The sequence below is a fragment of the Aulonocara sp. 'chitande type north' Nkhata Bay genome, linkage group LG6 (assembly GCF_057382095.1).
Source record: "Aulonocara sp. 'chitande type north' Nkhata Bay isolate Kocher_YH1m ecotype deep benthic linkage group LG6, A_spYH_male_GT1.1, whole genome shotgun sequence".
NCBI classification, from domain to species: Eukaryota; Metazoa; Chordata; class Actinopteri; order Cichliformes; family Cichlidae; genus Aulonocara; species Aulonocara sp. 'chitande type north' Nkhata Bay.
The window spans coordinates 44,833,165-44,856,089 of NC_141349.1; the positions used below are offsets into that span (position 1 = coordinate 44,833,165).

General features: G+C 47.2%; 1 protein-coding gene and 1 pseudogene across 2 annotated transcripts in view; one reads left to right on the plus strand and one right to left on the minus strand.

The window, feature by feature from the left end:
• The first annotated feature begins 2,061 nt into the window (after nucleotides 1–2,061).
• LOC147328703 (calpain-2 catalytic subunit-like) overlaps nucleotides 2,062–22,925 on the plus strand; it is a 36,228-nt pseudogene continuing 15,364 nt past the window's right edge. Inside the window, exons 1-11 of the transcript XR_015130004.1 lie at nucleotides 2,062–2,133; nucleotides 4,257–4,346; nucleotides 4,470–4,603; nucleotides 9,038–9,173; nucleotides 10,498–10,574; nucleotides 10,647–10,732; nucleotides 10,804–10,878; nucleotides 10,954–11,107; nucleotides 11,173–11,342; nucleotides 11,445–11,456; nucleotides 15,411–15,417. The product of XR_015130004.1 is annotated as a calpain-2 catalytic subunit-like (transcript). The remainder of the gene's footprint in view (nucleotides 2,134–4,256; nucleotides 4,347–4,469; nucleotides 4,604–9,037; nucleotides 9,174–10,497; nucleotides 10,575–10,646; nucleotides 10,733–10,803; nucleotides 10,879–10,953; nucleotides 11,108–11,172; nucleotides 11,343–11,444; nucleotides 11,457–15,410; nucleotides 15,418–22,925) is intronic.
• On the minus strand, nucleotides 17,431–18,521 carry LOC147328704 (uncharacterized). Its single transcript, XM_086297281.1, has one exon. It carries the CDS (start codon nucleotides 18,507–18,509, stop codon nucleotides 17,442–17,444), a length of 1,068 nt encoding a protein of 355 aa, XP_086153407.1. The 5' UTR covers nucleotides 18,510–18,521; the 3' UTR covers nucleotides 17,431–17,441.

The following is a 22,925-nucleotide window of genomic DNA, read 5'->3' on the forward strand; positions in this document are numbered from 1 at the left end:
CCTCCCTCTGAGCAGGGAAACACAGCACGCGACGTGTTTACTGTATTTAAGACATCATATCACGCACACACACAGACCCACGCACACTTACCACCATCATTATCAGTGCTCTGCTGCCCCGCCCATTCTGATCACCTTCAGTTTTACAGAGCACCCAATCACAACAACAGTCGCCTCAAGGTGCTTTATATTGTACAGTAGAGCCCACAATAATAGATACAGAGAAAACCCAACAATCATATGAGCCCCTATGAGCACTTTGGACAGTGGGAAGGAAAAACTCCCTTTGAACAGGAAGAAACCTCCAGCAGAACCAGGCTCAGGGAGGGCATGACCGGGAGCAGCCCTGGAACAGTGCGACTTCCTCTCACCTGTCTTTCAAAGAAACATGAAGAGCGCCCCCTGCAGGCAAACAACTCATTTTAATTGATCCTAATAATCAGTAAATATCATGTTATTTGATTATTGTTATTGATTTCTGCACCATCCACAGCAAATATGATGCAAATCATGTTCAGCAAAGCATCTCCATCCTCCGCTGATCCAGCCGCTCAGGTTATACAGGTGTTGATCAGAGTGGAAGTGCTGTGATTGGTCAGAATCAGCCCGAGATACATTCATAAAACACAAACCCCTGTCACAGGTGCTGTTGGTCTCCTGTTTCTATGGCAATTTCTCCCAATCAGCTGTTCGTCAAACGTTTTGATGCTCTGGTGTAATAATGTGTGTGATTGAATGCATTATCATCATGCGACGATAGCCACCTGTGCTTTCAAGTTCAAGTTTTATTTGCTGTGTCCAAGTAACATAGATACATCTGTCAAATCAGCATACACTGTGAGATCGCCATACCTGTATCATCAAACGACACAATGAAATTCTTCAGCTCAGAGCGCCTCAGCATTGCACATGAAGTAACACTTTGAGACAAGACGTATATCAATAAACATGTACAGCGTGCCCAGTGATTGTGCAACATACTGTCTGATGTCTTAGCAGTTCAGCAGGTTGATGGCTTGAGGGTGTCGCCATGGAGATGGCGTCAGGCAAAACTACAAAAACGTGTCCGAATTTCAAAGAGAAGAAGAAACGACAGGAGAAGAAAAGCAAAGAGAGAACGAGAAGAGAGCCCTGTCGGTCACATCTGTGCGAATTCATGTGGAGGAAACAGGAAGCGCGTCTGTGTGTTACTGCGTTGTCATGGCGTCAGGTCTCTTTCCTGTTTTATATTTGAGAAAAGCTTTAATACGTAGAAGGTTTTTATGTTCCCGAGCCTCTGAAGCTGAGCTCATGTGTTTGTTTAAGCAGTGCTAAGATACTAACCCTGTTATTAATAACAATAATAAACCCACCACCAGTAAACACACTTCATCCAGATTCAGGCCGCTTTCATTTACACAGCTCTCACTGCTTCACGCTGGAGCAATTTGGCAACAGTGGAAAGGAAGAACGACCTTTTAACAGGAAGAGCCCTCTAACAGATCCAGGATCAGCATGAAGAGCGTGAGCAGGCTTGCGCAGCGGCCCGCCTCTCTCTGTTGCGTGCCAAGCGTTTGCTGTTTTTTGGGCGTCTTATCAAAGAGCCGTTTAGACTGAGCGGCTCAGACATCAGAGAGAAAACAAACGAGCTGCTGTTTGAAGAAAGAGGCTCCAGCCGTTAAACATTAATGAGATAACAAGCAGCCGAGCTGCTCCATCTGCTGCACAGGTGAGAACAGGGCTTCAGTTCAGCTGCTGTCTTTCAACAGCGTGCAGAGTAAGGATCGCGTGACGATGTGAGCTGACGCTTCTCAGTGACATCAGTTCTGAGCAGGAATTTAAAATAACGCGTAAAATAAAAACAGGTGACAGGAGCCGTTTCTGCTCGGTCTGAGTCACTCCTCGGGCTTCTGCACGAGAAAAATTTCACATCAGTCGATGTTTGATGACCCTCGTCATCAGCTCCATGCTTCCCTCCATCAGAACCGGGCTTCGTCACAGCAGACTGAACGTCATCGTCACCTCTTAGCCGATCGATAGAAACACTGCTGCGGTTCGTAATGATTGTTATCATCGCTAATCATGTCTCGTCCAATCAGGAGCTGTGTTCTGATCCTCGCTTCATCGCTGACGGAGCCTGAAGAACAGACGTCTGTCAGGGAGATATTAATGTACAGAATTCACCTGCTTGCTGCTACTACTGCACATTCACCCAGTGTATATACTATATGTGTGTGTATATATATATATATATATATATATATATATATATATATATATATATATATATATAAAAAAACACCCAGCACGCCCCTGCGGGCGGTTTATCCTTCAAGCTCGGGTCCTCTACCAGAGGCCTGGGAGCTTGAGGGTCCTGCGCAGTATCTTAGCTGTTCCCAGGACTGCGCTCTTCTGGACAGAGATCTCCGATGTTGTTCCCGGGATCTGCTGGAGCCACTCGCCTAGCTTGGGAGTCACCGCACCTAGTGCTCCGATTACCACGGGGACCACCGTTACCTTCACCCTCCACATCCTCTCGAGCTCTTCTCTGAGCCCTTGGTATTTCTCCAGCTTCTCGTGTTCCTTCTTCCTGATATTGCTGTCATTCGGAACCGCTACATCGATCACTACGGCCGTCTTCTTCTGTTTGTCTACCACCACTATGTCCGGTTGGTTAGCCACCACCATTTTGTCCGTCTGTATCTGGAAGTCCCACAGGATCTTAGCTCGGTCATTCTCCACCACCCTTGGGGGCATCTCCCATTTTGACCTCGGGACTTCCAGGTTATACTCGGCACAGATGTTCCTGTACACTATGCCGGCCACTTGGTTATGGCGTTCCATGTATGCCTTGCCTGCTAGCATCTTGCACCCTGCTGTTATGTGCTGGATAGTCTCTGGGGCATCTTTACACAGCCTGCACCTGGGGTCTTGCCTGGTGTGATAGACCCCAGCCTCTATGGATCTTGTGCTCAGAGCTTGTTCTTGTGCTGCCATGATTAGTGCCTCTGTGCTGTCTTTCAGTCCAGCTTTGTCCAGCCACTGGTAGGATTTCTGGATATCAGCCACCTCCTCTATCTGCCGGTGGTACATACCGTGCAGGGGCCTGTCCTTCCATGATGGTTCCTCGTCTCCCTCCTCTTTCTTGGGTTTCTGCTGCCTGAGGTATTCACTGAGCACTCGGTCAGTTGGGGCCATCTTCCCAATGTATTCTTGGATGTTCGTTGTCTCATCCTGGACTGTGGTGCTGACACTCACCAGTCCCCGGCCCCCTTCCTTCCGCTTAGCGTACAGCCTCAGGGTGCTGGACTTGGGGTGAAACCCTCCATGCATGGTAAGGAGCTTTCTTGTCTTTATGTCAGTGGCTTCTATCTCCTCCTTTGGCCAGCCTATTATCCCAGCAGGGTACCTGATCACGGGCAGGGCGTACGTGTTGATGGCCCGGATCTTGTTCTTACCATTCAGCTGACTCCTCAGGACTTGCCTGACCCTCTGCAGGTACTTGGTGGTTGCAGCTTTTCTAGCGGCCTCTTCATGGTTCCCATTCGCCTGCGGGATCCCCAGGTACTTGTAACTGTCCTCTATGTCTGCAATGTTGCCTTCTGGTAGTTCAATCCCCTCAGTTCTGACTACCTTCCCTCTCTTTGTTACCATCCGACTACACTTCTCCAGTCCGAACGACATTGGAACGACATTGGATATATATATCTATATATATATATCTATATATATATATAGATATATATATATATATCTATATATCTCTATCTATCTATATATATCTATCTATATCTCTATCTATCTATATATATCTATCTATCTATCTATCTATCTCTCTCTCTCTCTCTCTATATATATATATATATATATATATATATATATATATATATATATATATAAAATGTTCTTCCTCTACACCCCCCCCCCCAATTTTTGCACATGTCGAGGAGCGTGTCAGGCTACATTTCACTGTGTGTTATACTTGTATAACTATGCATGTGACAAATAATAAAGAACCTTGAACCTTGAACCTTGAGAGCTGGGTGAGTTTGATGACAGCGGGCGTGCTCGTCGCTGACAGGAAAAGGAAACATCACACAACACTTAAACTCTGCTTTAAGAAGTTTGTAAAATAAAATGCGACAGAGAAAATCACCCCAGAGAATAAATTTTCTGAAGTGGTTTGACGAGTAAAGGACAAAAACTTTCAGCTCCTTTATCCACAGAAATGACCTCTCAGAGGCTCAGAGAGTGATCATGTGACCTGTGTCTGTCAGGTGACTGCTGGCTCCTGGTGGCCATTGCCTGACTCTGGACCCTCAGATCCTGAACAGAGTGGTCCCTCCTGGGCAGAGCTTCACCTCACAGTATGCCGGCATCTTCCACTTCCAGGTCGCTCACCTTTCTAAAGAAACAGAAATAACACACAGTACAGGGTGGGGGTGTAATTACAGAGGAAGTGACATCTTGTTCACATCTGTCCTCTGTAGTTATGGCAGTACGGGGAGTGGGCGGACGTAGTCGTGGACGACCGGCTGCCCATCAGAGATGGGAAACTGCTGTTCGTCCACTCAGCGGAGGGAGTGGAGTTCTGGAGTGCTGTGCTGGAGAAAGCCTACGCTAAGTAAGAGCAACCTGTGAGGTCTAACAAAGCTGACCTGTAATTAAACTCACTTTTATTTATGTGGCACCGAATCACAACAACAAGTGGCTTCATGGACAGATAGAGCTGGGTGTCATCTGCATAGCAGTGTAAATGTATGCTATGTCTTCTAATGATATTGCCTAAGGGAAGCATGTATAATGTAAACAGAATTGGTCCTAGCACTGAACCCTGTGCAACTCCATAATTAACCTCAGTGTGTGAAGAGGACTCTCCATTTACATGCACAAACTGGAGTCTATTAGATAGATATGATACAAACCACTGCAGTGCAGTACCTGTAATACCTACAGCATGTTCTAATCGCTCTAATAGGATATTATGGTCGACAGTATCGAACGCTGCACTGAGGTCTAGCAGGACAAGCACAGAGATGAGTCCACTGTCAGAGGCCATAAGAAGATCATTTGTAACCTTCACTAAAGCTGTTTCTGTGCTGTGATGAGCTCTGAAACCTGACTGAAACTCTTCAAATAAGCCTCTGCAGATGATCTGTTAGCTGTTTGACAACTACTCTTTCAAGGATGTTTGATATAAAGGAAGGTTGGAGATTGGCCTATAATTAGCTAAGACTGCTGGGTCTAGAGATACTTTTTGAGTAAAGGTTTAACTACAGCCAGCTTGAAGGCCTGTGGTACATAGCTGATCATTAGAGATAGTTGATCATATTTAAGATTGAAGCATTAGTCTGAAAGAAGCTGTTTTAGCTCCTCCTATTTTGAGGCCACCCTTTCTTCTGACCCTCAGCTGACCCTTCTCACCCTGGACACAGTCTGTTTGACCTGCTCCCCTCAGGCAGGAGGCTCCGGTCCATTCGCACCAGAACCTCTCGCCATAAGAACAGTTTCTTCCCCTCTGCTGTTGGACACATGAACAATAACCATATGACTGTCCCCGCCACTAACACATGACCCTACGCTGTGTCACTGCATCATTCCATGTTTGGCACTGATCACCACCTGCACTCATGTATATATCTTTCAACGTAGCACTCTTAATTCTTATTCCTACTTTTATTTTTTCATGTCTATTTAAGTGCTATTTATGACAGCATGTTTGCACTGAAGCACCGCAGCAATTTCCTAATGTTGTAAACCTGCTCAACATTTGGCAATAAACCCCTTTCTGATTCTGATTCTGACTGGTCAGCTTCTGGAAGGCTGCTGAGGGGCAGCACTCTCTGTACTTGTTGTGAGAGCTGTGTATCATACAGGGAGTGCAGAATTATTAGGCAAATGAGTATTTTGTCATCCTCTTCATGCATGTTGTCTTACTCCAAGCTGTATAGGCTCGAAAGCCTACTACCAATTAAGCATATTAGGTGATGTGCATCTCTGTAATGAGAAGGGGTGTGGTCTAATGACATCAACACCCTATATCAGGTGTGCATAATTATTAGGCAACGTCCTTTCCTTTGGCAAAATGGGTCAAAAGAAGGACTTGACAGGCTCAGAAAAGTCAAAAATAGTGAGATATCTTGCAGAGGGATGCAGCAGTCTCAAAATTGCAAAGCTTCTGAAGCGTGATCATCGAACAATCAAGCGTTTCATTCAAAATAGTCAACAGGGTCGCAAGAAGCGTGTGGAAAAACCAAGGCGCAAAATAACTGCCCATGAACTGAGAAAAGTCAAGCGTGCAGCTGCCAACATGCCACTTGCCACCAGTTTGGCCATATTTCAGAGCTGCAACATCACTGGAGTGCCCAAAAGCACAAGGTGTGCAATACTCAGAGACATGGCCAAGGTAAGAAAGGCTGAAAGACGACCACCACTGAACAAGACACACAAGCTGAAACGTCAAGACTGGGCCAAGAAATATCTCAAGACTGGTTTTTCTAAGGTTTTATGGACTGATGAAATGAGAGTGAGTCTTGATGGGCCAGATGGATGGGCCCGTGGCTGGATTGGTAAAGGGCAGAGAGCTCCAGTCCCACTCAGACGCCAGCAAGGTGGAGGTGGAGTACTGGTTTGGGCTGGTATCATCAAAGATGAGCTTGTGGGGCCTTTTCGGGTTGAGGATGGAGTCAAGCTCAACTCCCAGTCCTACTGCCAGTTTCTGGAAGACACCTTCAAGCAGTGGTACAGGAAGAAGTCTGCATCCTTCAAGAAAAACATGATTTTCATGCAGGACAATGCTCCATCACACGCGTCCAAGTACTCCACAGCGTGGCTGCAAGAAAGGGTATAAAAGAAGAAAAACTAATGACATGGCCTCCTTGTTCACCTGATCTGAACCCCATTGAGAACCTGTGGTCCATCATCAAATGTGAGATTTACAAGGAGGGAAAACAGTACACCTCTCTGAACAGTGTCTGGGAGGCTGTGGTTGCTGCTGCACGCAATGTTGATGGTGAACAGATCAAAACACTGACAGAATCCATGGATGGCAGGCTTTTGAGTGTCCTTGCAAAGAAAGGTGGCTATATTGGTCGCTGATTTGTTTTTGTTTTGTTTTTGAATGTCAGAAATGTATATTTGTGAATGTGGAGATGTTATATTGGTGTCACTGGTAAAAATAAATAATTGAAATGGGTATATATTTGTTTTTTGTTAAGTTGCCTAATAATTATGCACAGTAATAGTCACCTGCACACACAGATATCCCCCTAAAATAGCTAAAACTAAAAACAAACTAAAAACTACTTCCAAAAACATTCAGCTTTGATATTAATGAGTTTTTTGGGTTCATTGAGAACATGGTTGTTGTTCAATAATAACATTATTCCTCAAAAATACAACTTGCCTAATAATTCTGCACTCCCTGTATATAAAAACAGCAATAAGGAACCTGTAGCTGTGAGGTTTACTTATGTGTTTAATACCAGTGTCTGAATATGACAGGAAGTGAGGTCAGGCCCTCGGGTACTTGTCACATCATCAACTCTTCATCAGCTGTCCAGACCTCCATATGTGATTAATGCCGTATTTAAGCAGCTGTTTATTGTGACTGCATCTCTCTGACAGCAGGAGGTGGTGGTGGGTGGAGGCATTTACTCAGTAAACATGGAGCGCCGCCCGGCCCGGAAAGCAAACAGAGCTGCACAATCAGCGTTTCAGGTCAAAGTGATTTCCAAAGCTCACCGACCTCCAACACACTCGAAGCGCTTCATAACTGGGCTTTTATTTTAGAGGGCTCTGCTGTAGTTTCTCTGGTCATTTTTTATAAATGATATTTGGTCCTGAGCTTCTCTGCTCCTTCATCCTGCTCTCAGCTCCTCGTCCTCCTCTGTGGAGAACAGAAGCTCTCAGCTCTAAACTCATAAGTTCTAATATTCAGAGAGACGGTGGATATACACTACCTGTCAAAGGTCTGGACACACCTCACTTATTTTTACGACATTCGACAGCGTTGATACTGAAGACATCAAATATATGAAGCAACATGTATGCAATCATGTAGCAAAGAAAAAACAGATAAATGTGTTCATATTTTAGATTCCACCCTTTGATTTGTCGACAGCGCTGCAAACCCTCGGCCTTCTCCCAGTGAGCTTCATGATGTCGTCACCTGACATGGCTTCACCTCACAGGTGTGCCCGTCAGGGTTCATTGGTGGAGTTGGTACAGCTGACAGCCTGTTTGACAACTGTTAGAATTCATCTTATGGGAGGAACCAATCAGCTAATTAAAGAGAAACAAGAGTCCATCATTACTGTGTGTATAAATCCTGCACTTAACACTATGTTACTCTGTTGGTGTCGGGGACCCGATCCTTTGGGTGGACCAGTTTTTGGCGCAGCGTGTTTTGGGGTTTAAAAGCCACAGAGACCCGGTATTTAGAAAAAATACATCTCTGCTGCTCCGATACTCCTGACACGTACGGGATTCACTGCAGGTTTCTCTTAGGCAGCGGTTGTCCTTCTCTCCTGGATCGGCTGGAGCTTTCCCAGCTTTGACAAATGTCTTGACCATCAGTGACTGTTGATCAACGACAATCTGCAATTTTAATGATCAAGAAACTGACCTCACAGCCCATTGTTCACACAGTGGGCTGGTTTCAGTCTTTATTTCCTGTTTATAAGGTTGTAAACCTGCAGTCAGCTGAGACTGAAGGAGTCACCTGACGATGCTGAAACATCCAGATGAACAGAATCAACCTTTTGGGATTTCTGCACCTGGATAACCGCGCATCAACAACCAAGCAAAGGGTGGTGACTCTACAGAATCAAAGTTATTTCACACTTTTTGTTTCCCACGTGTTCATTCATAGTTCTGATGCCTTCAGTGAGAATCATGAAAATAAAGAAAAAAACCATTAAATGAGAGGCTGTGTCCACACTTTAGACTGTAAAAGGTCTGCAGCGCACATAGATTCGATAAATAGACAAATAGATGAGAAGTGAAACAGAAACTCTGAATGCCCCTCAAAGTAAAGCTTTGAGCGTTTTTGTGTCAGAGCCTGTCAGACCTCTCCCTCAGCAGCACTCAGTCACAGTGTGACGGCGCCCTCTGCTGGTTCCTCGCAGCGTCTCAGCTGGACTCAGGCTCGAGTGCCAGACGTGCACCACCTTCTGTTGTCGTTGTGCTGGAAGGTGAAACTCATCTTCATCTTTCTGGGACCCCTGCAAACAGAAACCACCACACCACGCAGACTTTACAATATAGGCACCTTCAAGTGTCTGTTGTCTGTTTTGTGACAAATAGATCGAATTGAAATAAGCCTAATCTTGAAAGTAGAGATAGTGTCTGTCTCCTGAATCCAAACTGGAAGCTGGTTCCACAGAAGAGGGGCCTGAAAACTGAAGGCTCTGCCTCCCATTCTACTTTTAAATACTCTAGGAACAACAAGTAGGCCTGCAGAGCGAGAGCCAAGTGCTCTAATAGGGTGATATGGTACTACAAGGTCATTAAGATAAGATGAAGATGCTGAGGCACTGAAATCAATATATAAATCATGATGTCACTGGCTTCCTGTTAATGTTACAGTGCCCGATGTCATTAAGCACCAATGACATCATGGAGAGGACCAGTCAGAGAGTAAATGAGTACATTTACTGTATTACTAATGTACTTGTAGTGAAGTTCTTCTGTTTTATTCTACTTTCATATGTTGGATTCAAATATTTCACGTTTTTTTCTGTCACTTTAATTATTGAAACATGCAGTCAGTTCTTTACTCACCAGGGGCCCACATGTTCAGTCTAGTGTCCTCTGACACTGAGCCATGTGTCAGAGCAGCTCTGAGCCACCGGCATGGTCCTCACAGGTGTCCCTGTAGATATGACTTCACGGAGACACCAACCCTCCTCTTCCTCCTCACTGCACTGTTAGCACTTGGCCCCAACCCTAAAAATATCCTTTTTTTTTTTTTTTTTTTTGCCTGTCCCGTTTGGCTCTTTTGCATCAGAATTGTTGTCTAAAGGCAAAGAAAGATGCCCAACGGATTTACTTTACCAAATTGACCATCCCAGCCTTGCCGTAATGGTCCATTTGATTCACCTTTTATTGTTTATTTTATTTTCACTTACTGAATACGGGACAGACTTGACTGGGGGAAAGAAGGGGAGAAAGAAAGAGGGAAAGAGAAACAGCTGAGAAGAGGGACGGGGGAGAAGGGCAAAAAACAAAAACCAACAGAACGGGCAGAGAAAAAAAATGCATATATCAATCACCTGGATCACCTGCTGAGAAAGAAAAAAGAAAACAAGCAGAAGAGAACAAGAGTAATAGAATAAACAACATCACAATGATATATGGGAATATGACAGTAAATACTAAATATTAAACATTATTGTGCAGCACATAAGATCAACAGAACACAGTGTGCTTTGCGGTAGGAGCCAAAAAGGGTGTAGTTTGTGGGTGTGATCACCCGTGTGTACACCTGTGAGCATGGACGTGCTTTCCACGTTTCAGATTTCCAGCTCGTATGAGACGGAGCTCATCAGAAGCTGGCCAAAGGCCACACCTACTCCATCGCGGCGGCCGAGCAGGTGAGGGAGAATCTGTGATCATGTGATCAGATCGACAGCTGGACAGATGCTCACAGGTGTAACGTTCTGCAGGTGCATCACTGTGGTTCTCTGGTGGAGCTGATCCAGATCAGGAACCCCTGGGGTCAGGTGGAGTGGACGGGCGCCTGGAGCGACAGGTGAGTCATGGTGCTCTGAGGTTCTGGAGCATCATCCTTAGCTGTGGTTTCACTGAACTTCCTGTGGTCAGCTCGAAGGAGTGGGACGGCGTTCGGGCAGCGGAGAAGAGGCGGCTGGATTGCTGCGCCGAGGACGGCGAGTTCTGGTAGGTGGAGCCTGACAGTAGCGGGTTAAAATGTCTGCAGCTGCTGCAAACTCAGCCCGTCTCTGCCGCCTGCAGGATATTCTACCACGACTTCCTGAGTCACTTCTCCCGCCTCGACATCTGTAACCTGACACACTGACAAGCAACGAGGTCGGCCGCTGGAACTTTGCTGAGTTTGAGGGCACGTGGTGGGTGGGATCCATCGCCGGCGGCTGCAGGAACTACCCCGGTAGCCCACAGGAAGTGAAGCACTCTGGGTGATGATGTTTGATGTTCATGATGCAGAGCGCTCAGCTAACATGTGCTCCTGTGTCTCCGCAGCCACCTTCTTCATCCAGCTGGACGATGATCCTCACGATGGCGAGGAAGGCTGCACCATCCTCATTGGTCTGATGCAGAAAGATGCTCGAAGGGAGAGGCGCTTCGGACGTGACCTCAACACCATCGGCTTCGCCATCTACGAGGTTCAAACGCACCCGGCGCTGAGCTGATCACTTCCTGTTTAGCTTTGCTGTGCATCAACAAAGGTTTGGCGAGTCTCATGCTCTCTGTCGGTGTGCTTCCAGGTGCCCGATCAGGTGAGAACACAGCAGAAGTTCACCGAGTACACGGCTCCTGCGATGACCTCAGCAGGTTAGAAGGTCGATGCCTAAGGTGGACCTCATTCGTTAATATCTCCATGGAAACGCCCTAATGAGCATAAAAAACTAGCCCAAAAATCACAGTCACACTCAAACCTCTGTTAGCCAATCAGAATCAGGCTTTTTGACACATTCTGCCAACACCCACACCTGCGCATATAAAGAAACAGGTGGAGGTGCAGAGAGACGCCGAGCATCGCCATAGAAACAAAAAAATACAAGATGGCGCGGCCACGTCCAGACGCCTTCCTGACCGCTCCGCTCCGACTATCTACTTTTCTTGTTTTTTACCTATTTTTTGCTCTGGTTTACATCCCAAAATCCTCTAGTCTTATAGTTTACGACAGCGGATCACTTGTAAACATCGGTGCCAAGGTTGCACATCTAATCTTGGACACTTTAAACCTGACCCTTCCTGGCCCTCAGAGATTCTACACGGCGCGGAGAACAACAAAGGACGGGCTGCTCATCCGAGGCGCAGAACAAAGAAGCGCCGGGGGAAACGCGCTGGTATTAGGAACAGACTGAGACAGCAGGCGCATCGCGCACCACTGCCCAGTATCCTACTGGCCAATGTACAATCCATGGAGAACAAGCTCGATGACCTAAGAGCAAGGGTCACCTTCCAACGTGACATGAGGGACTGCAACATTCTGTGCTTCACGGAGACATGGCTGACCCCCACCGTGCCGGACCAGGCCGTAACTCCATCGGATTCATTCTTTGTGCTCCGCGCGGACAGAACGGTAGAGTCGAACAAAACCAAAGGTGGAGGAGTGTGTTTCATGGTAAACAGAAAGTGGTGTGATGCCAGGAGCATTTCTGCTCTCTCCAGCGGCTGCTCGCCACATCTGGAGTTCCTGAGCATTAAGTGCCGCCCTTTCTATCTGCCCCGTGAGTTCACCTCGGTCATCGCCACGGCGGTCTACATCCCACCCCAAGCGGACACAGGTATGGCTTTGTCCGAATTACATGATGTGCTGAGCTCGCTTCAAAACAAGGACCCGGGCGCAGCCCTCATTGTAGCAGGAGACTTTAACAAAGCGAACCTCAGACAAGTCATGCCAAACTTTTACCAGCATGTCTCGTGTCCAACGAGAGGGGATCGGATTTTGGATCACTGCTACACGCCATACAAGCAGGGCTACAAAGCTGTCTCACACCCGGCTTTTGGGAAGTCTGACCACAACGCCATCTTCCTCATCCCCCAGTATAAACAAAGCATACGGAGGGAAGACGTGACCACGAGGGAGGTAAAACGGTGGACTGCCCAATCAGAAGCTACGCTACAGGACGCACTCAACGACGTAGACTGGGACATGTTCAGAGCATGTGCAGTCGACATCAACGAGTTTACGGAAGTAGCAGTATGCTTCGTCAACATGCTAGCGGAGGAGATTATCCCCACTGCGAGAGTCACCACATTCCCAAACCAGAAACCGTGGATGGACAGATCGATCCGCACTGCAGTAAACGCCAGGACCGCCTCCTACAACGCGGGTCTCGCCACTGGCGATATGAGCGCCTACAAAGCGTCCTCATATGGCGTGCGGCGTGTAACGTGCGGTGGAGATGAAGCCAGCCGCGGAGGTGTGCAGGTGGATAGCGAATGAGCAACAGCTTCTGACTTTCCAAAAAGTACTCATTTATTTACAATATCAAAAATAAGTGCTACCTCTACCACACATTACTGAAGAGCACACTAGTCCGCGTACACACGGGAGCATCCATTACAGGAGGAGTGCGAAGAAGAACAAAAAAGGGGGTGACACCAGTCGTGAGACAGGAGGCGCCGCCATGTGGTGATACACTGCATTACGATAGCAACTGTTACATAGTCCCCCCCTGGTGAGAAAAAGGCTGTCCTCAGCCATACACAGCTGGAAAAGCACACACCACACCTAACAGTACCCTATACATAGAGGTTACAGCTAAGATTAGTGCACACACACAGGGCAAAAGACCATTTAAAAATGAAATTGGTGAAAATAAGACGAATATGTACAGTGGAAAATCAGTCTTCTTAGTTTTTTCACTTTTTCCTTTTTTTTGTTTTTAAAGTAAATGCCAAGAATGAACCTTAACGCACTAAAGAGCCATAAAACTGGATTAAGTAGAGCAAACAGAAACATCTACATATCATGACTCAAAGTAGCAATGCAACAAGACAGCATCAAACAGGTTTAACCAGAACATTTCACTTCAGATCAAGCCTGGTTGTGTGAAAATCATTAGTCCATCTTTTGTTGCTCCAGCCAGACGTAACTCTGGGGCAACGTCTGAGCCTGAGATTGTAATGTCCACCAGCAGCTGGGTGCTGGACAGATCTGGGTGAAACACTCTCTGGAACAGCGCCCACACCAGAAGAAGAGTCAATGTCCGGTAAATCAAAGGGGAATGGCTCAGAGCCAATGTCAGTGTCTGCAGGGGGGCCAGGGTGGGCCTGAGAGTCAGAGTTCAGACCCTCTGCGGTCTCTCTCTCGGCAGGCGATGAAACAGAATGTTCTTTGGAAGTGAGAGAGTCCCAGGTATGGAACGGTTGCATGTTCACAACATGATAAACACCTGCATCCACACCGGAGTCCACCCAAGTGAGCCTGTAATTAACATCACTGAGTCTCTGAGATACACACAATGGTCCCTGAAACAGTGGTGCAAGTTTAGCAGTAAAGTTAGACTGAGCATCTGACCTGGGGTGCGTCTTAACTCTCACAAGGTCACCAACACGAAACGAGGCATGTCGATGTCTCAAGTCATAGTAATGTTTTTGTCTGTCATGGCTATAGTCCAAAGCTGCTTTGGCGTGGTCGTGAGCTTCCTGCAGGGAGGCTCTCAGAGTCTCAGGGTAAGGCACACCCGGTTCATCAACACCTGCTGTAGAAGGCTGAGTGATAAGGTCAAGCGGGGTGTCTAACTCACGACCATAAAGCATCATGGCAGGAGTCAAACCTGTACTGTCATGAGGGGCGGTGCGCAGAGCAAAGCAAATCTGAGGGAGAAACTTGTCCCATGATGTGTGCTTATCACCTACATAAGCGCGGATTGCAGTTTTCAGAGTCCGGTTGACGCGTTCAGTAGCATTTGTCTGAGGGTGATATGCCGTAGTGAGTCTGTGCACCGAGCCTAATGCAGAAACAACATGTTCAAAAAGCTCACTCACAAAAGGAGACCCTCTGTCAGAAATCAGGTAAGTGGGTGTACCATGTCTAGCAAAAATGTCAGTGACGAATTTACCAGCTGCTACCTGAGATGTAGCTTCTTTGACAGCACTGGCTTCAACCCATTTAGTCAAATAGTCAACAAACACGATCAAATAAGCATTACCAGTGGGGGTGCGGGGAAGTGGCCCAACAAAATCCACACCCACATACTCCCAGGGTTTCTGGGGGACAATGGGAACCATAAGACCGGCTGCTTTTTTTTGACTTGGCTTGGTGAGTTGGCACACTGAGAATGAAATCACATAGTGTTTCACATCAGCTGCCATTTTGGGCCAGAAAAACCTAAAACGCAGTCTAGCCAATGTCTTAGAAACACCCAAGTGACCTGCTGTGGGGTGGTCATGGTAATAGTCCAGCAAGGTGCCTCTCAAGGAAGTAGGGGCAAACAGTTTCAGCTCTTTCAAAGGGTGCAAAGCACATGTGGACTTGGGTTCTCTGTGATACAAAAGAGAGTCATACACAACATACTGTAACAAGGTGGCATTGTCCGAGCTGTTCAGAGAGTCTGCTTCAATGTCTCTGAGGAGTGGACCTGTGACATGATCGTCTAACTGCAGCTGTCTCAATTGTGAACGGTCAGCCAGAATGACGGGGGGCAGAGTACGAATGTCCAGGCTGCCCATAACAGCATGATCTGGTAAAAGATCAGTCGGCCTGTCACAGGTCAGAGGCAAAGGGTTGCGTGACAGTGCGTCGGGAACTTTGTTCTGTGCACCAGGTTTGTGCACTATTGTGAAATCAAAGTCCTGCAAACGAAGTGACCAGCGGGCGAGTCGGCCCGTTGGGTTTTGACGAGACATGAGCCACCTGAGACTGTTGTGGTCAGTGAAGATAGTAACATGAACACCTTCAACATACGGGCGGAAGTGTTCCAGAGCCCATATCACAGCGAGGCACTCCTTCTCTGAAGTGCAGTAGGGGAGTTCAGCTTTGTGAAGGGAGCGACTAGCAAAAGCCACAACGTACTCACGACCCTTGTCATCCTTTTGCATCAACACTGCCCCAAGACCAATGTCACATGCATCGGCGTGAATGGAAAAGGGACGGTTGAAGTCTGGAAATGACAGGATCGGGGCTGATGTGACATGATCCTTCAAAGTGTCCATGGCCCTTCGACAGCTGTCGTCCCAGTGGAAAGCATTGTCCTTTCTGGTGATGGCGTGAAGAGGTTCGGCATGGCGGGCATAATTCTGAATGAAGCGTCGATAATAGCCAGTCAAGCCAAGGAACTGACGGACGAGTTTCACTGAGGTTGGGGTATCAAACTCCTTAACCGCCTTTACTTTGTCTGGATCGGGCTTAACACCTGATGATGTGATGCGGTACCCGAGAAAGGTGAATTCATCGAGGCAGAATTGGCACTTTTTGAGCTTCAATGACAAGCCAGCAGCCTGGAGTCTGCCCAGCACCTCCTCAAGATCCACTAAGTGCTGTTCAAAGGTAGGTGAGGCGATAACAATGTCATCCAGGTAGACTGCGCACGTTTTGTAAATGAGGCCAGCAAGCACAGAGTTCATGAGTCTCTGAAAAGTTGCAGGTGCGTTGCAGAGCCCAAAGGGCAGCACCCGAAACTGGAAGAGACCGCAGTGAGAGATGAAGGCAGTTTTAGGCTTCGAGTCCTCTGCTACAGCAACCTGCCAATAGCCTCGCGCTAAGTCCAATGTCGAGACAAACTTTCCTCTTGCCAGAAAGTCCAAAGACTCATCTACACGAGGCAGGGGATAAGAGTCTTTTCGGGTAACTTGGTTGAGCCCTCGAAAGTCCACACAAAACCTTGGTTCCGTGGCCGCTCTATTTACAATGACTACAGGAGCTGCCCAAGGGCTTGTGGAAGGTTCAATGGTGTTGTCCTTCAACATTTGTTGCACTTGTTCTTCAATCACACGTTTCTTAGCAGGTGATGTGCGATAGGGTGGGAGATTGACAGGTGTTGCATTGCCAGTCTCTATGGCGTGCTCAGTGAGAGCCGTTCGACCAAGTTGACCATCAAACAAGGAGCTAAACTTGCTGAGCAGATTGAGTAAAGCATCCTTGTTGTTCTCTGAGAGACTTGCTTCAGACAGTTTGGCTGTTAAGTCTGAGCGAACCAAGTCCAAAGACATCAGTGTTCCAGGTGAATGTGAGTAATCATTTTGAAGGTCCTCTTCATTGTCTGCGAGTGGGCAGGGGATGTCCTCAATGTAGACGGTTCTAGTGGGAATGTGAATAGAAACAGAAGCTCTTGCCATAAAATCCATTCCCAGAATGAAAGGAGAGGACAAATCTGGTATTATTGCAAAACGCTGGTAAAAGTTCTTGTTCATGAATCCAATATTGAGCCAAATAACACCGTCAGGGATACAGGGAGCATTATTGGCAAGGTTAACTGCAGGACCATTCCACTCACTTGTGTTTCTAGGGTGAGAGTCATTTACTTGAATGAGATCTGTTCGTACAGCCGAGAGGGAAGCACCCGTGTCGAGGGTAGCATCCACAGATGAAGCATTGAAGTTCACTTTCGTTCTTAGTGGGGTATTCCAGTGGACTTGTGAAAAATTGTCTTCCAAGTGTCCAAGACTGTGTCCACCCTGTAGTGAATCGGGCGTGTGAGGCTCCGTTAGTAACTGGGGGAAGGTTGGCCTCTGTGAAATGTCCTCCCCCCCCTGTAGTTTCCCGACTGCCTGTATTGTGGCTGGGATGTGGTGCTGCTTAATTCCACCTTTTAATGGCCAGGGTCAGAGGGGCCAGGTGCCGGCAATGGCTGGACTGGGCCATGCCTAGCGGTGTTCGAGGCTCGTTGTGGCAAATGAGGTTGGGTGTTACAGTTTGGGCAGGTGCGTGTGGTGAACCCTGGCTGAGAGCATTTGAAGCAGTAAGGTTCAGGCTTATAGTTGTCTTTGCTACATAAAGCAGGCTGTGGTCTTTGTGGTCCAAGCACTGAGTGAAGCTCATGAGCACGTAGCAGCAGGTCCATTACAGAAGTGACATTAGCGCCATACAGGGCAACTCTGTATTTTCCAAGAGCATGTTTACTAATTAGGTCGATTCTGTCTTTTTCAGGTGGAGGACTCTTCAGTTTGTCAAACTCACTCAACATGTGGGCAACAAAGGTTGGGAGTGGTTCGTCCTGAGCCTGAACACGATCCAAAATTCCTCTCAGGATGCGTTCTTCGTTGTCGGAGGGCAGAAAAACTGTCTTAAACAGTTGACAGAATTGAGCCCATGATGTGATGTGGGAGCTCAATGCCTTGAACCATTTCCCGGGCTCTTTTGCAAGAAAGTGTGGCAGTTCGTTTAGCAATTGCCCATCGGTTAGGTTCAATGAGGCTTTGTATGTGCCAACTGCATTTAACCAGTCCTCAGGTTGCACTTTGCCGTCCCCAGCATACACAGGAGGCTCCAGTTTTGCGTGATGTAAAGCTGCCGCAATCACTCTGGAAGTGCTGCTGAGCTCAAGTGAGTGAGATGGGAGAAAAGGATTTGTAGGTTGAAATGGGTTGCTGGGCAGGAACGGATTGGTACTGTTGGTGGGTTCAGTTTTGTCTCTCGCAGGAACATGAGGTGTCGATGTGGCCATTGGGAAAACAGGAGACTGTGGGACTGCAGGAGGGGGAGAGTTCCCCATTGTGAGTTGGTCCCACTGCCTTAGTAAACTCTGCTGTATGTTCAGTGAGTCACGTAAACAATCACTAAGCTTATTCACCTCAGTTCTTAACTCCACCACTTGTTGGCTAAGGCTAGGAGTCACATTTTCAACTATCTGGCACATAGGTAACGAGGTAAGTTCCATGTCTGAGTCAGAGTCGTCTGGGCAGTGTGCCATTGTGATTTCAAAAAAATTAAGCCGCTCCAGGGCACAGTGTAGTTATTGATATAGTAGTAAAAGAGTCAGATCAGAATGTGCTACAGTCAGTCTCAGCAGAGGGAAAGGGGAATGGAAAGCCAGCAGAAATGTTCATGTCCAGGCTCTCCAGCGAAGAATTAATCCTTAGAAGACGAAACCAACAGCACGTCCAAATAACAAATCCACGGAGTCCATTCGCGTCGCGGAGTCAGCTTCTCTCTTTTTCTTTCTCCCAAGCAGAGCAGCGGCACACCGCGGTATCCAGAAATTAGTCGGGTCCCACCTGAGCTGAGGCTGCGGCCATGGCTGGAGAAAACGTCCGAGCGTCCGCAAAACTTGGGGGATTTCCGAGACAGTTCACGTGCTAGAAGAGAAGAATCCTCGGCGGGATGCAAAAATCGTCTGAAGTCCAAGGGGAAAAAGTTCGGGCGCCAGTTGTAACGTGCGGTGGAGATGAAGCCAGCCGCGGAGGTGTGCAGGTGGATAGCGAATGAGCAACAGCTTCTGACTTTCCAAAAAGTACTCATTTATTTACAATATCAAAAATAAGTGCTACCTCTACCACACATTACTGAAGAGCACACTAGTCCGCGTACACACGGGAGCATCCATTACAGGAGGAGTGCGAAGAAGAACAAAAAGGGGGTGACACCAGTCGTGAGACAGGAGGCGCCGCCATGTGGTGATACACTGCATTACGATAGCAACTGTTACAGGCGCGCGGTGAGAGATGCCAAACGCCGGTACCGGGAACGTGTGGAGTCCCGCTTCCACAATGTACATTTCAATTCCTTTAATTTTAAATATGTTTATATTGTCTATCCTGTAAAATAGTCAGATGTCTATTCATATTAATGTACAGAATTCACCTGCTTGCTGCTACTACTGCACATTCACCCAATGTATATACTATATATATATAATGTTCTTCCTCTACACCCCCCCCCCCCCAATTTCTTTGCACATGTCGAGGAGCGTGTCAGGTTACATTTCACTGTGTGTTATACTTGTATAACTATGCATGTGACAAATAAAGAACCTTGAACCTTGAACTTGAACTTGAACCAGGGCGACACACAGAGTATGTGGCACGGACTACGCACCATTACGGACTACAAAGCCAGGGACACTGCGCTGATCAACGCTGACTCTGCATTCACCAACGAGCTGAATCGGTTCTACGCCCGTTTCGAGGTTAGCCAGGCGGCTAATGCTAACTACCGCCTGACTACCGAGGACAGTGACGTCATCAGCGAGAGACCGGTGACCAGCATCGCGGAGCATGACGTCCGAGCGGCACTGAGGAGAGTGAACACAAGGAAAGCGGCGGGGCCAGACGGCATCACCGGCCGTCTGCTGCGCTGCTGTGCTGACCAGCTAGCAGGTGTGTTCACTTACATCTTCAACGAGTCCCTGGCGAAGTCTGTGGTCCCCACATGCTTCAAAAGATCCACCATCATCCCTGTGCCCAAGAACAGCAAACCCTCATCCCTGAACGATTACCGGCCAGTTGCACTGACCTCGGTAGTAATGAAGGTGTTTGAGAGGCTGCTGAAGAACATCATCTCCTCCTCCATCCCAGACACCACAGATCCGCTGCAGTTCGCCTACAGATCCAACAGATCCACAGAGGATGCCATCGCCCACGTCCTACACACCACTCTCAGCCACGTGGACAAGAAACAGGGTAACTATGTGCGAATGCTGTTTGTTGATTACAGTTCAGCGTTTAACACAATAGTGCCCTGCAGACTGTTCACAAAGCTGAGGGATCTGGGACTTAACAGCCGTCTGTGTGCATGGGTGTTGGACTTCCTCACTGGCAGAACTCAGGTGGTGAGGGTGGGCAGGTGCTTCTCCAACAGCATCACCATCAACACAGGAGCACCTCAGGGATGTGTCCTCTCGCCACTGCTCTACTCCCTCTACACTTCAGACTGTGTGGCCACCCATGGCTCCAACACCATTGTGAAGTTTGCTGACGACACAGTGGTGTTGGGTGCCATCTCCAACAACGATGAGGCGGCCTACATGGAGGAAGTGAAGAATCTGGCATCATGGTGCCAGGACAACCACCTCTAGCTGAACGTCAGCAAGACCAAGGAGCTGGTGGTGGACTTCAGAAGGGGTCAGCACAGAGACTACAAGCCCATTATCATCAATGGAGCTCCAGTGGAGAGGGTGCAGTCCTTCAAGTATCTTGGTGTCCACATCTCCTCAGACCTGACATGGGCTGCCCACATTCAGGTCCAGACCAAAAAGGCTAGGCAGCGCCTGTATCACCTACGACAACTGAGGAAGTTCAGGGTCTCTCCAAAGATCCTCAGGATTTTCTATACAGGCGCTGTGGAGAGCATCCTCACACAGAACATGACATCGTGGTTTGGGAACAGCTGTGTGAAGGACCAAAAAGCTCTCCAGAGAGTGATCCGTACAGCAGAACGCTGCTGCAGGATTGCTCTCCCCCCGCTTCAGGACACCTACACCAGGAGATGCCGGACTAGAGCAGATACTGAAGGACCCGTCCCATCCTGGCAACAAACTGTTCCAACTTCTGCAATCTGGTAGAAGGTTCCGCATCTTCCGGGCAAGGACAGAGAGACTCAAGAGGAGCTTCTATCCCCAAGCCATCCGTGCCCTAAACACACACACCCGCCCTCTCACATCATCTATAATTGACTGAGTCAGGACTCTTCCAGACACTAAACCAAGGCACAATGTACATTTCAATTCCTTTAATTTTAAATATGTTTATATTGTCTATCCTGTAAAATAGTCAGATGTCTATTCATATTAATGTACAGAATTCACCTGCTTGCTGCTACTACTGCACATTCACCCAGTGTATATACTATATGTATGTGTATATATATATATATATATATATATATATATATATATATATATATATATATATATATATATATATAGTCCGACTTATTGTCGGCAATGCGGACCAAGCTCTTGCAACGGTTGTATAGGGATCGAATGGCCCGTAGCAATGGGCCAGACACCCCATACTCCCGCAACACCTCCCACAGGACACCCCGAGGGACACGGTCGAATGCCTTCTCCAAGTCCACAAAACACATGTAGACTGGTTGGGAAAACTCCCATGCACCCTCAAGTATCCTGGAGAGGATAAAGAGCTGGTCCAGTGTTCCGCGACCAGGACGAAAACCGCATTGTTCCTTCTGTATCTGAGGTTTGACTTGCGGACGAACTCTCCTTTCCAGCACCCTGGCATAGACTTTCCCAGGGAGGTTCTCAGTGGTGACAAATAGTCTTTTGATTTAGCTTTCTTAATAGAGGAAATACATTTGTTTCTTAGTTGTCTGAAAGAAGCCAATCAGTGGGAGAACCTGTTTTCCTAACTTTGGCCAAGGTTACGCTCATGAATGATATCTGCCAGCTCTGGGGAGAACCTGGCATTTTTTCCTAAATCTCTTTAATGGAGCATGTTTATACACAATTTACATCCCTAAAAAATTGTCCACGCTACTCCTACACCAGGGATCAATCCTATTTTCCTCCAGTCATTGTTGGGACTTGGGCACCTCAGTGTTTCTATTAACAGCAGCATCACAGCGGACACTTAAGTCACAAGACCCCCAAGGATGAGAATTTATGAGAAACATTTGTCAGAATCAGGATAACCAAGGTAGACTTTTCAGGGCTTTGAACCAGCTGGGTAAGATTGATAGAATCACAGAAAGATTTGAAATCATGAAACAGCTTTGAGCCAATCCCAGTTAGAGTCACCGGCTAACCCAAGCTCACTGTAGTCTGGACAGGAAACGCTCCTGTAGAGGCAGAAGGACAACAAACAGATGAACCATTGTGGCATCAAACTTTAACATAAGCAGCAACAGTGCCACCTTTCTTAAGCCTGTAAGCCGGTACGATAAACACTGTATCCAGTCATGCTAATATAGTCATCAGAAATATACTTAGACACGTTTCAGAAATTAAATATCCACATCTGTTGATCGAACCCAAACCCTGACCATATCCATCTAACAAACTGCACACACTAAGATGAACAATCTTCAGGTGAGGATTTAAATCCAGATGGTGTCTGAGCTCAGGGCCAGGTTAGGTTGCACATTATCAGATAAGAGCAGTAATAAGACGGGAGTCTTTGCTTCGTAATATTACGTACTGAATTGGACTTTTCGAATGTTGAAAGTAAGCACAATGTTTCATAACTCGTGAGGTAATCAGGCAAAGCAAGGAGGTTTTGAAGTTGAGGTACATCTTTGGGTGAATCAGGTGATAAGTTCAAGTCCTGTGGCAAATGCATTGATGGTTGTACAGGATGTAGAGCAGCAATGATGTATGTGGACCTGGGAACAATGAGCA